This window comes from Lithobates pipiens, unplaced genomic scaffold (assembly GCF_037356315.1).
Source record: "Lithobates pipiens isolate NorthernLeopardFrog02 unplaced genomic scaffold, aLitPip1_a1.2 Scaffold_117, whole genome shotgun sequence".
Classification (NCBI taxonomy): domain Eukaryota; kingdom Metazoa; phylum Chordata; class Amphibia; order Anura; family Ranidae; genus Lithobates; species Lithobates pipiens.
Window position 1 is genome coordinate 167,752 of NW_027507704.1, and position 13,300 is coordinate 181,051.

Sequence of the window (13,300 nt, forward strand, 5' to 3'; positions counted from 1 at the left end):
CTGCTAGTGATAGAAGTACTATAACTAACCAAGATCTCTGGAGTATTGGAGAGGAGAAGCTAAAAATGAAAGTGCTGTGCCATGTGAATGGAAGAAGGGCCATAACTAAGATCTCTGCAGCATTTGAGAGAAGAGGCCCGAATAAAGAGCTGTGCCCTGCAAGTGGAAGAAGGAGCATACCCAACCATGAACCCTGGAGTATTGAAGAGGAGAGTCTAAAGTAAAGAGTTTTGGCTTGCAATTGGAAGCAGAACCTTACCCAACCAAGATCTCTGGAGTATTGGAGAGGAGAGGCTAGAATAAATTGCTGTGCCCTGCAAATGGAAGAAGGACCATACCTAACCAAAACCCTGGAGTATTCAAGAGCAGAGGTTAGAATAAAGGGGTGTTGCCAGAAACCATGAATCAGACCGAGACAGAAGTACAATTAAATCACACTTGTTTATTAATAAAAAAGGTAAATAGAAAAAGCGTAGTCAAAGTATAGCCAGAGTCCAGTAGCTGGATCGAGTAGTCAGCCAGGCCAGAGTTCAATAACCAGATCGGGTAATCAGCCAGGCCAGAAGTCGGGGATCCAAGTGGAGCAACAGCAAGCAGGGTAAGGAGCCAGAAGGGATGCCAGCAATCCAGTCTTTAAACAGAACCGCAGGAGATGGTTTCTTGTGATGTGACCAAGGCGAAGGCAGAGATGAAGTGAGCTGGACAGCTTTAAGTAGGCAGGTCAGACGAGCAGGATCAGGAACAGCTGGGTAACTGTAGAGAGATGAGAGCTGGCAATTAGCCGACAGCTGAGCAGCCATCCCAGAGAAGGAAGGGCTAAGCCAGCCCTGACAGGTGTGCCCTGCAAACGGAGGAAGGACCAAACCTAACCAAGATCTCTGGCGTATTGGAAAGGAGAGGCTAGAATAAAGAGCTTTGCCATGTAAATGGAAGAAGGACCATAACTAACCAATATCTCTGGAGTATTGGAGAGTTTAGAATAAAGAGCTGTACCCTACGAGTGGAACAAGGACAATACTGAACCAAGATCCCCTGAAGTATTGGAGAGGTTAGAATAAAGAGCTGTGCCCTGTGAGGGATAGAAGGACCATGACCTGCCAAGATCTCTGGAGTATTGGAGAGGAGAGGTGAAGTAACTGATCAATACCAACCTATTATTATTATCAGTTATGTATTACTTTGTCTAGTCCCTATAGATTAGTTAGTCTATCACTCTGAGCACATGCTATCGTTAATATCACAATACTACAGCAATTAGCTATGAACCCAAACACACGGTCTAAAAATCAAACAAATCTCATTTATTTCCCAAGGAGATAAGAAAGCTTAGGTATAAATAGAAATTACAAGAGTACATAGCATACAAGCAGTATACTTAGCAGATCCTCGTGACTGAACCTCATGATGGAATAAGAGGCAGCTCTTTGATGAATCCCTTTTTGATAAACACACCTCGGCCACACCACATCCCATTGCCCACCCCCCTCTGCCTGTAGACGAATCGGTGTCTCTGGGGCGTCTCCTCCCCCAGGCTAAATATCTCTGACAGTCCTGCCATACTTGGCCTCTGGGGGGGGCAGTGTTTGCCCATGAATTGCAACTGCTCCGACTGGGTTCACATCTTGTGATTCGATCTCGGACGCCCTTCCCGCTCATTAGGCCCCCTTTTTGTCCTCACGGACAGACCGGAGCCATCATTGTCCTAAATCTATTTGAAGCTCCGTGCACACCAGGTGGGCTGAAGAGAACTCCTTCTGCTATGCAGATTGTGTTTGGTGCTTGGTTGTACAAACGGATATGTAGAAACTTTTAGATGTGTCATGTTCAATTCCAACAAGAGGCTAGAACGGGGTTCCTCCAAAGGTTGCTAGGGGTTCCATGAGCAATGGGCAAAATTCTGCCTCTCAAGTTCCACTGAAACCAGTTTTTTTTTTTTTTTTAGCTATCTGTAAGGGGGTAATTACACCCAATGACCAAGTGTAAAGAGCATTCTTCCCATCGATCGTCACACTAATGTATCATGAGTTGTAGATATAGTATTTTTAGTAGGGGGTTCCCTGAGACCGGAAAGTTTTTTTCAAGGGTTCCTCTTTGTTGAAAAGGTTGAGAATGACTGACTGGGCTAGAATAAAGAGCTGTACCCTGCAAATGAAAGAAGGACCATAACTAACCAAGATCTCTGGAGTATGGGAGAGGAGCGGCTAGAATAAAGAGCTGTGCCCTGCGAGTGATAGGACCATGGCTAACCAAGATCTCTGGAGGATTGGAGAGGAGCGGCTAGAATAAAGAGCTGGGCCATGTAAATGGAAGAAGGACCATAACTAACCAATATCTCTGGAGTATTGGAGAGGAGCGGCTAGAATAAAGAGCTGTGCCCTGCGAGTGATAGGACCATGGCTAACCAAGATCTCTGGAGTATTGGAGAGGAGTGGCTAGAATAAAGAGCTGGGCCCTGCGAGTGATGGAAGGACCATGGCTAACCAAGATCTCTGGAGTATTGGAGAGGAGTGGCTAGAATAAAGAGCTGGGCCCTGCGAGTGATGGAAGGACCATGGCTAACCAATATCTCTGGAGTATGGGAGAGGAGCGGCTAGAATAAAGAGCTGGGCCCTGCGAGTGATGGAAGGACCATGGCTAACCAAGATCTCTGGAGTATTGGAGAGGAGTGGCTAGAATAAAGAGCTGGGCCCTGCGAGTGATAGGACCATGGCTAACCAAGATCTCTGGAGTATGGGAGAGGAGCGGCTAGAATAAAGAGCTGGGCCCTGCGAGTGATAGGACCATGGCTAACCAAGATCTCTGGAGTATTGGAGAGGAGCGGCTAGAATAAAGAGCTGGGCCCTGCGAGTGATAGGACCATGGCTAACCAAGATCTCTGGAGTATGGGAGAGGAGCGGCTAGAATAAAGAGCTGGGCCCTGCGAGTGATAGGACCATGGCTAACCAAGATCTCTGGAGTATTGGAGAGGAGTGGCTAGAATAAAGAGCTGGGCCCTGCGAGTGATAGGACCATGGCTAACCAAGTTCTCTGGAGTATGGGAGAGGAGCGGCTAGAATAAAGAGCTGGGCCCTGCGAGTGATGGAAGGACCATGGCTAACCAAGATCTCTGGAGGATTGGAGAGGAGCGGCTAGAATAAAGAGCTGGGCCATGTAAATGGAAGAAGGACCTGAGCCATGTGCAGGCTCAGGATTGGAGAGGACGTTGTTGACTTTTCGAGGCAAAAGGGTTGACAAGCACATGAAGTTAGTGTAGTCCAGGCATGACCTAAATTTTACCCCCAAACTTCCCTGATGGCATCCCCAGACTTGTATAATACAGGGCAGCTGCTGGGAGGTCTAGTGGGAGCTAACAATTCCGTCATAGTTTTATTTAGACCTTTTTTTACGACCTTTGCGTAATTTAAGTCCAAATGTTATTTTTTCTTTTCTGTTTTTTTTCTTGTATTTCAGGCACATTCAACAGAGAGACATGGCAGATGAAGAGGCGACGCTGACATCTGGGAATGAGCCACCCCAGGAAATGCCCCTCATTCCCCATGAGCAGGAGATTCAGCAGGTGTCACATGTCCCTCAGGAGCAGGAGTTGGAGCCAGTCTCGCATGTCCCTCAGGAGCAGGAGTTGGAGCCAGTCTCGCATGTCCCTCAGGAGCAGGAGTTGGAGCCAGTCTCGCATGTCCCTCAGGAGCAGGAGATACAGCAGGAGTCTCATGTCATCCTCCATGAGCAGGAGATACAGCAGGAGTCTCATGTCATCCTCCATGAGCAGGAGATACAGCAGGAGTCTCATGTCATCCTCCATGAGCAGGAGATACAGCAGGAGTCTCATGTCATCCTCCATGAGCAGGAGATACAGCAGGAGTCTCATGTCATCCTCCATGAGCAGGAGATACAGCAGGAGTCTCATGTCATCCTCCATGAGCAGGAGATACCGCAGGAGTCTCATGTCATCCTCCATGAGCAGGAGATACCGCAGGAGTCTCATGTCATCCTCCATGAGCAGGAGATACAGCAGGAGTCTCATGTCATCCTCCATGAGCAGGAGATACAGCAGGAGTCTCATGTCATCCTCCATGAGCAGGAGATACAGCAGGAGTCTCATGTCATCCTCCAGGAGCAGGAGATACAGCAGGAGTCTCATGTCATCCTCCATGAGCAGGAGATACAGCAGGAGTCTCATGTCATCCTCCAGGAGCAGGAGATACAGCAGGAGTCTCATGTCATCCTCCAGGAGCAGGAGATACAGCAGGAGTCTCATGTCATCCTCCAGGAGCAGGAGATACAGCAGGAGTCTCATGTCATCCTCCAGGAGCAGGAGATACAGCAGGAGTCTCATGTCATCCTCCAGGAGCAGGAGATACAGCAGGAGTCTCATGTCATCCTCCAGGAGCAGGAGATGAAGCTGGTTTTACAAGTCCCTCAGGAACAGGAGAAGGAGCAGGTGTTGCATGTCTCCCAGGAACAGGAAATGTTGCAGGTGTCACAGGTCCTTCATGAACAGCAGATGGAGCAGGTGTCGCGTGTCCCTCAAGAACAGCAGATGGAGCAGGTATCACGTGTCCCTCAGGAACAGCAGATGGAGCAGGTGTCGCGTGTCCCTCAGGAACAGCAGATGGAGCAGGTGTCACATGTCCCTCAGGAACAGCAAATGGAGCAGGTGTCACATGTCCCTCAGGAGCAGGAGATACAGCAGGAGTCTCATGTCATCCTCCAGGAGCAGGAGATGAAGCTGGTTTTACAAGTCCCTCAGGAACAGCAAATGGAGCAGGTGTCGCAGGTCCTTCAAGAACAGCAGATGGAGCAGGTGTCGCAGGTCCTTCAAGAACAGCAAATGGAGCAGGTGTCGCGGGTCCTTCAAGAACAGCAGATGGAGCAGGTGTCGCAGGTCCTTCAAGAACAGCAAATGGAGCAGGTGTCGCGGGTCCTTCAAGAACAGCAGATGGAGCAGGTGTCGCAGGTCCTTCAAGAACAGCAAATGGAGCAGGTGTCGCAGGTCCTTCAGGAACAGCAGATGGAACAGGTGTCGCATGTCTCACAGAAGATGCAACAAGCCTCAAATGTCCTCCAAGAGGGGAAGCTGGTGTCACATTTCTCCCAGGAACAGGAGATGGAACACGTGTCACGTGTCCCACAGGAGCAGGAGATGCAGCAGGTGCCATGTGTCCCCCAGGAGATGCAGCAAGCCTCAAATGTCCTCCAGGAGGGGAAGCTGGTGTCGCATGTCTCCCAGGAACAGGAGATGAATCAGATGTCGCATTTATCCCAGGACCTGGACCCGGTGTCTCATGTCCCACAGGAGCAGGAGATGCAGCAGGTGTCACATGTCCCCCAGGAAATGCAGCAAGCCTCAAATTATATCCTGTATGTCCCCCAGGAACCAGAAATGCAGCAGGTGTTGCATGTCTCCCATGAGATGGAGCAAGCCTCGCGTGTCTCCCATGAGATGGAGCAAGCCTCGCGTGTCTCCCATGAGATGGAGCAAGCCTCGCGTGTCTCCCATGAGATGGAGCAAGCCTCGCGTGTCTCCCATGAGATGGAGCAAGCCTCGCGTGTCTCCCATGAGATGGAGCAAGCCTCGCGTGTCTCCCATGAGATGGAGCAAGCCTCGCGTGTCTCCCATGAGATGGAGCAAGCCTCGCGTGTCTCCCATGAGATGGAGCAAGCCTCGCGTGTCTCCCAGGTGATGGAGCAAGCCTCGCGTGTCTCCCAGGTGATGGAGCAAGCCTTGCGTGTCTCCCAGGTGATGGAGCAAGCCTCGCGTGTCTCCCAGGTGATGGAGCAAGCCTCGCGTGTCTCCCAGGTGATGGAGCAAGCCTCGCGTGTCTCCCAGGTGATGGAGCAAGCCTCGCATGTCTCGCAGGTGATGGAGCATGTCCCGCAGGTGATGGAGCAAGCCTCGCATGTCTCGCAGGTGGTGGAGCAAGCCTCGCATGTCTCGCAGGTGGTGGAGCAAGCCTCGCATGTCTCGCAGGTGGTGGAGCAAGCCTCGCATGTCTCGCAGGTGATGGAGCAAGCCTCGCATGTCTCGCAGGTGGTGGAGCAAGCCTCGCATGTCTCGCAGGTGGTGGAGCAAGCCTCGCATGTCTCGCAGGTGGTGGAGCAAGCCTCGCATGTCTCGCAGGTGATGGAGCAAGCCTCGCATGTCTCGCAGGTGATGGAGCAAGCCTCGCATGTCTCGCAGGGGCAGGAGATGCAGCAGATGTCACATGTCTCCCAAGAGATGGAGCGGCTTTTACATGTCCCACAAGGACAGAACATGATGCTGGTGTCACATGTCCACCATGGCCGGGAGATGGAGAAGGGGACCTGTATCTCCCAGGAGCAGGAAATGGAGCCAGTGTCACATGTCCCTCAGGAGAAGGAGCGGATCTCGCATGTCCCCAGAGACCAGGCACGGGTCTCGAGAGAGGAATCCATCCGTGATCAGCATGAAGATGATGGCACCGATCTTCCCGGTAAGTATCAAATTGTTTGAGAATGGTGTCTGATTTGTTTTCAATACTACGCCCTTTTGTAAATTGCCATTTTCATTGCAGAACCTTCTACTCCATCTCTGAATGCCACACAGCGAGAGGCAGCAGAGGCTTCATCCACAACTTCTGAGGGCACAGGTAGGTACTTCTTTGAACTTTTGGCACAAGACAAGGTATTATACCCCCCTCTCCGGTGTCCTGTGTCTCCTACCTCCCCTCCATTCTCTGTAATAGAAGAGGTATTATACCCCCCTCTCCGGTGTCCTGTGTCTCCTACATCCCCTCCATTCCCTGTAATAGAAGAGGTATTATACCCCCCTCTCCAGTGTCCTGTGTCTCCTACCTCCCCTCCATTCCCTGTAATAGAAGAGGTATTATACCCCCCTCTCCAGTGTCCTGTGTCTCCTACCTCCCCTCCATTCCCTGTAATAGAAGAGGTATTATACCCCCCTCTCCAGTGTCCTGTGTCTCCTACCTCCTCTCCATTCCCTGTAATAGAAGAGGTATTATACCCCCCTCTCCAGTGTCCTGTGTCTCCTACCTCCCCTCCATTCCCTGTAATAGAAGAGGTATTATACCCCCCTCTCCAGTGTCCTGTGTCTCCTACCTCCCCTCCATTCCCTGTAATAGAAGAGGTATTATACCCCCCTCTCCGGTGTCCTGTGTCTCCTACCTCCCCTCCATTCCCTGTAATAGAAGAGGTATTATACCCCCCTCTCCAGTGTCCTGTGTCTCCTACCTCCCCTCCATTCCCTGTAATAGAAGAGGTATTATACCCCCCTCTCCGGTGTCCTGTGTCTCCTACCTCCCCTCCATTCCCTGTAATAGAAGAGGTATTATACCCCCCTCTCCGGTGTCCTGTGTCTCCTACCTCCCCTCCATTCCCTGTAATAGAAGAGGTATTATACCCCCCTCTCCGGTGTCCTGTGTCTCCTACCTCCCCTCCATTCCCTGTAATAGAAGAGGTATTATACCCCCCTCTCCGGTGTCCTGTGTCTCCTACCTCCCCTCCATTCCCTGTAATAGAAGAGGTATTATACCCCCCTCTCCAGTGTCCTGTGTCTCCTACCTCCCCTCCATTCCCTGTAATAGAAGAGGTATTATACCCTCCTCTCCGGTGTCCTGTGTCTCCTACCTCCCCTCCATTCCCTGTAATAGAAGAGGTATTATACCCCCCTCTCCAGTGTCCTGTGTCTCCTACCTCCCCTCCATTCCCTGTAATAGAAGAGGTATTATACCCCCCTCTCCGGTGTCCTGTGTCTCCTACCTCCCCTCCATTCCCTGTAATAGAAGAGGTATTATACCCCCCTCTCCGGTGTCCTGTGTCTCCTATCTCTCCTCCATTCTCTGAGTGTCTAATGCCTGTCCTGTGTGATGGGTCCTCCCTTTGGCCCCTTTGTCACTTCAGGGTCATGTAATGATGGAGGGGTTGGAGGTATGCACCGACCTTCCATGGTGTGCACCTTCTATTTTATGGCCATTGTAAGCTGAATTTCTTTAACCTTGCTGGTTTTAATTGTAGACTTTTCTTCTTCCGATTTTCTCTTTTTAGTCTCGGTACCTGCAGAGTCGGAGCCCATGGACGCTGAGGAGTATGGAGCCGGCAGTGAGCAGTCGGAGCCATCTCGAATTGAGCTCCAGGTTGGGTCGGGAGGATCCAGTAGTAAGTAGAAATCATCTGATTGGTAATTTTCACCTTCTGTGCTTTGCAGAACATCAACAGCCGCACCCTTGATTTTTGAGTCGTATGTTTTGGCCCACTATAGGGACAATGGTGGATTCTGGTGGCCCCGGCACTCATACCTGTGATAATGATGTTCAGTGTATGAATTCCAGAAGATTAACCTTTCCCCTCTAAACATGGAGCCAAGCCACACCATCCACGTTGGTCAACTTTCCACAGGACTTGCTGCATTTTCTTAGAACGGAGTGTAGACTTTTTCTGATCCCTCATTTTTTTAACTTTTCAGTTTCTGTGGATTCTGAGCCGATGGAGACTGAGGAGGAGGAGGACGGAGCCGATTCTGAGCTGCCAGGGCCCTCAGGGGCCTCACTCCAAGCCCGGTCAGAGGGGTCCCGATGTAAGTATAATCTGCCATCTGGTCCAAGCTGGACCGAGGTGAAGGTCTCCATGAAGCTCACCTCATTGGAAGCCTTGGCTTGCTATGCACTGCACCCCCCCCCCCCCCCCAAACACCTAGAAGGTCCAGACGTGATGGACGTTTTGGTCTTTGTGTGGTCCCAACCAACAGTGTTCTGCTGGGCTTCACGTCACAGTTGCACAGGACACAATTTATATTCAGATATACTTGAAATCTTCACTGCTAAGGAACGGGAGGCACAAAGCAAACCCTACGGCTAAAACCACCGCTCCTCTGAAAAGTGATCAGCATTCAGATCTCTCTTCAAAGGTGATCGACGTTCTATGAAGAGGGGATGTGACGCCTCCTCACCGCCTGTGTTCACCCCATTTTTGCTGGGGGAAAAAAAAATGCCCCACGACCTCATGCATTGCACATCGTCACAAGGGATTGGCAGTGCTTCCCTACTCGCTCGGAACATTGTATTCATTTTTGGAAAAGGGGATTTTAAAGGTGCCAGGAGACGCAGGCGTGATAAAAAAGCGAATTCTTCCTTGTACATAAGCATCTAAATGGTTCTAAATATTAAAACCAACCAGGAATATGTAAACGAGGTATATATGCAGTTAAAGTGGGGGGCCACCCTAAATAAAATTACACATTCTTTAAAAAATATTTAAAAAAAAAAATACTTTTTTTACTCACCAGAAACCCCTGTTGCTAGGCAGTCTTCCTAATCTGCCTCTTGCTATTCCACGGTGCTGTTTTTTCAATTCCTCCTCCTCCTCGGCGAGTGGCCCCGTTGTCTTCTGGGACGTGTGTGTGTGTGTCTCAAGAAACAACGGGGCCATTCACAAAGCGCTGCGCGGCTCGTGCATGCGCCGTAGGAAATGGGCAGTGAAGCCGCAAGGCTCCACTGCCTTTTTCCTTTCGTTAGGATGGTGGCGCCGGCCGCCGATCCGATGGACGGGACAGCTGACATTGCGGGCTCGTTGGACAGGTAAGTGTCCTTTATGAAAAGTCAGCAGCTACAGTGTTTGTAGCTGCTGACTTAAAGGGGTGTTCCGGCCGCTTTTATTTTTTTATTTTTATTTTTTTTAACATTTGCTCGACCATGTTTCGACCAAAATAGGCTTCCCCAGGATTTTCAAAGCACTACATATTGTACACGGAATTCCAGGTTATAATCAATAACAATCCCAGCAAGACGTTTGGGCCCCTACACCCACCATAGGGGGAGCAATTCAGGGCAAGGACTCTCCTTCAAATACTCCACAGGTTGGACTACAAGGTGGGCCGCAAGGAGACAAAAAAAAAGGGAGGGGCAGAATGCGCTACAGCTGAGGACTCCCAATGTCTCCGACCCCAAATGATTGGTTGAGTGACTGTTGTTGACCAAAGCTTTGCTTTCTCTACCCCCTTTTTTCTTTTTTCTTCTTTCTTCTTGGTCTGCTTGTGGTGCACCTGGTAGTCCACTCTTTGGACTATTTGGATGAGAGTCCTTGCATTGAATTGCTCCCTCTATGGTTCACTAATATCTTTGGGGTGGTCCTGGTGGGTGTAGGCCCAAACGGCTTGTTGGAATTATCAATTTATAACCTGGAATTCCTTGCAATATTGGGCTTTGAATCTCCTGAGGAAGCCCATTTCACCTAAAAAGGCAGAGCAAATGTTAACTGTGTATATAATATGCTTGGATCTTCCTTGTTGGTTGTCATATATTAACAGTATTTACATGATATTTCTTTATGCTTCTCCACAATAAAGAATTTTCTAGTTGGTGGTAGTGTTCACATAATTTGTTAGTGTGGCAGTATCGGTGTTAGTGGCAGTTAGGGTCATTATTGGTGTGGCAGTATCGGTGTTAGTGGCAGTTAGGGTCATTATTGGTGTGGCAGTATCGGTGTTAGTGGCAGTTAGGGTCATTGTTGGTGTGGCAGTATCGGTGTTAGTGGCAGTTAGGGTCATTGTTGGTGTGGCAGTATCGGTGTTAGGGTCATTGTTGGTGTGGCAGTATCGGTGTTAGGGTCATTGTTGGTGTGGCAGTATCGGTGTTAGGTCATTGTCGGTGTGGCAGTTAGGGTCATTGTTGGTGTGGCAGTATCGGTGTTAGTGGCAGTTAGGGTCATTATTGGTGTGGCAGTATCGGTGTTAGTGGCAGTTAGGGTCATTGTTGGTGTGGCAGTATCAGTGTTAGTGGCAGTTAGGGTCATTGTTGGTGTGGCAGTATCGGTGTTAGTGGCAGTTAGGGTCATTGTTGGTGTGGCAGTATCGGTGTTAGGGTCATTGTCTGTGTGGCAGTATCGGTGTTAGTGGCAGTTAGGGTCATTGTTGGTGTGGCAGTATCGGTGTTAGGGTCATTGTCGGTGTGGCAGTATCGGTGTTAGTGGCAGTTAGGGTCATTATTGGTGTGGCAGTATCGGTGTTAGTGGCAGTTAGGGTCATTGTTGGTGTGGCAGTATCGGTGTTAGGGTCATTGTCGGTGTGGCAGTATCAGTGTTAGTGGCAGTTAGGGTCATTATTGGTGTGGCAGTATCGGTGTTAGGGTCATTGTCGGTGTGGCAGTTAGGGTCATTGTTGGTGTGGCAGTTAGGGTCATTATTGGTGTGGCAGTATCGGTGTTAGTGGCAGTTAGGGTCATTATTGGTGTGGCAGTATCGGTGTTAGTGGCAGTTAGGGTCATTATTGGTGTGGCAGTATCGGTGTTAGTGGCAGTTAGGGTCATTGTTGGTGTGGCAGTATCGGTGTTAGTGGCAGTTAGGGTCATTGTTGGTGTGGCAGTATCGGTGTTAGTGGCAGTTAGGGTCATTGTTGGTGTGGCAGTATCGGTGTTAGTGGCAGTTAGGGTCATTGTTGGTGTGGCAGTATCGGTGTTAGTGGCAGTTAGGGTCATTGTTGGTGTGGCAGTATCGGTGTTAGTGGCAGTTAGGGTCATTGTTGGTGTGGCAGTATCGGTGTTAGTGGCAGTTAGGGTCATTGTTGGTGTGGCAGTATCGGTGTTAGGGTCATTGTCGGTGTGGCAGTATCAGTGTTAGTGGCAGTTAGGGTCATTGTTGGTGTGGCAGTTGCAGTATAGGGGTCGGTGTGTTTTGGGTAAGAAAGGGTTTTATATTTGGTGCTGGTGAAAGTTTTGGTGTCGGTGTGTTTTAATTGGGACAGAGTTTTGGATACTGTTGTTTCTTGGCCCTCCTATATAATATCGCACACATATGCGGTATCGCTGTGACTGTCAGGAGGTGGAGAACTTATTTTACAGGTTTTTTCGGTGGTGGGTCATGGTAATGCCATAAAAATATAGTTAAAGATTAGAAATTATATTTTTATACCGTTTTGGGCCTTTTATTATGAAAGGGGAAAAAAAAAAAAAATCATGAGAGATCCCATTACCATTTCCCCAAAAAGTCCCAAATTTGTCCTGGAAAAAACATGGTATGATCCACCCGGATACAGGAAGTAGGTGTGGTGAGGAGGGCGGTATGATCCACCCGGATACAGGAAGTAGGTGTGGTGAGGAGGGCGGTATGATCCACCCGGATACAGGAAGTAGGTGTGGTGAGGAGGGCGGTATGATCCACCCGGATACAGGAAGTAGGTGTGGTGATGAGGGCGGTATGAGCCACCCGGATACAGGAAGTGGGTGTGGTGATGAGGGCGGTATGAGCCACCCGGATACAGGAAGTGGGTGTGGTGATGAGGGCGGTATGAGCCACCCAGATACAGGAAGTGGGTGTGGTGATGAGGGCGGTATGATCCACCCGGATACAGGAAGTAGGTGTGGTGATGAGGGCGGTATGAGCCACCCGGATACAGGAAGTGGGTGTGGTGATGAGGGCGGTATGAGCCACCCGGATACAGGAAGTGGGTGTGGTGATGAGGGCGGTATGATTCACCCGGATACAGGAAGTAGGTGTGGTGATGAGGGCGGTATGAGCCACCCGGATACAGGAAGTGGGTGTGGTGATGAGGGCGGTATGATTCACCCGGATACAGGAAGTAGGTGTGGGGATGAGGGTGGTATGAGCCACCCGGATACAGGAAGTGGGTGTGGTGATGAGGGCGGTATGATTCACCCGGATACAGGAAGTAGGTGTGGGGATGAGGGTGGTATGAGCCACCCAGATACAGGAAGTAGGTGTGGTGATGAGGGCGGTATGAGCCACCCAGATACAGGAAGTAGTTGTGGTGATGAGGGCGGTATGAGCCACCCGGATACAGGAAGTAGGTGTGGTGATGAGGGTGGTATGAGCCACCCGGATACAGGAAGTAGGTGTGGTGATGAGGGCGGTATGATCCACCCGGATACAGGAAGTGGGTGTGGTGATATTGACAGATTTACTAACACAGAGCAAAATTGGGTTTGGGCATTCAAGTTCTGTTTTGACCTCCAGTTGTGAAGTGGTTAAGTTTGTCTTTGTTGCCTTTCCTAGGCCTGACCTTCACCCCGACCTTCCTCCTGCAGCCGGAATCGGAAAGTGAGGATGAGACTTCTTTGGAGGAAGAGCCATTGGACCTTTCCAGCTCTGCGCCCCTCCCCCACAGTCCCCAGACTGGGTTGGGAGGGTCTAGAGGTAAGTAGAAATCTGGGGCCTTGTCTGGGATCTACACCACCCTGCCACTTCTGTGCAATTCCAAATCGCCTTCCATCGCACAGTCTATGGGCTCACCTGCTGGGGAGTATGGGGCCAATGACAATTGTTTCAGGGTAGAGAGCCTGGGGGGGGGGGGGGGGGGTTGTGTTGGAGACTCCAT

At 50.2% G+C, this 13,300-nt stretch overlaps 2 protein-coding genes across 2 annotated transcripts in view; both read left to right on the forward strand.

The window, feature by feature from the left end:
• The window catches only part of LOC143973794 (uncharacterized), a 64,250-nt gene that overhangs the window by 48,345 nt on the left and 2,605 nt on the right, over positions 1 to 13,300 (forward strand). The window contains exons 9-13 of the mRNA XM_077474650.1: positions 3,451 to 6,452; positions 6,534 to 6,608; positions 8,023 to 8,133; positions 8,441 to 8,551; positions 12,979 to 13,119. Of these exons, the coding sequence (XP_077330776.1) occupies positions 3,451 to 6,452; positions 6,534 to 6,608; positions 8,023 to 8,133; positions 8,441 to 8,551; positions 12,979 to 13,119 (3,440 nt within the window). The remainder of the gene's footprint in view (positions 1 to 3,450; positions 6,453 to 6,533; positions 6,609 to 8,022; positions 8,134 to 8,440; positions 8,552 to 12,978; positions 13,120 to 13,300) is intronic.
• On the forward strand, positions 10,025 to 12,972 carry LOC143973795 (uncharacterized). The gene is made up of 2 exons (XM_077474651.1): positions 10,025 to 10,546; positions 10,610 to 12,972. The coding sequence occupies exon 2, from the start codon at positions 11,983 to 11,985 to the stop codon at positions 12,943 to 12,945; it is 963 nt and encodes a 320-aa protein (XP_077330777.1). The 5' UTR covers positions 10,025 to 10,546; positions 10,610 to 11,982; the 3' UTR covers positions 12,946 to 12,972.

Bases quoted from the DNA above. Each gene is read 5' to 3' on its own strand.
- LOC143973795 (XM_077474651.1), top strand. From the start codon at position 11,983: ATGATCCACCCGGATACAGGAAGTAGGTGTGGTGAGGAGGGCGGTATG.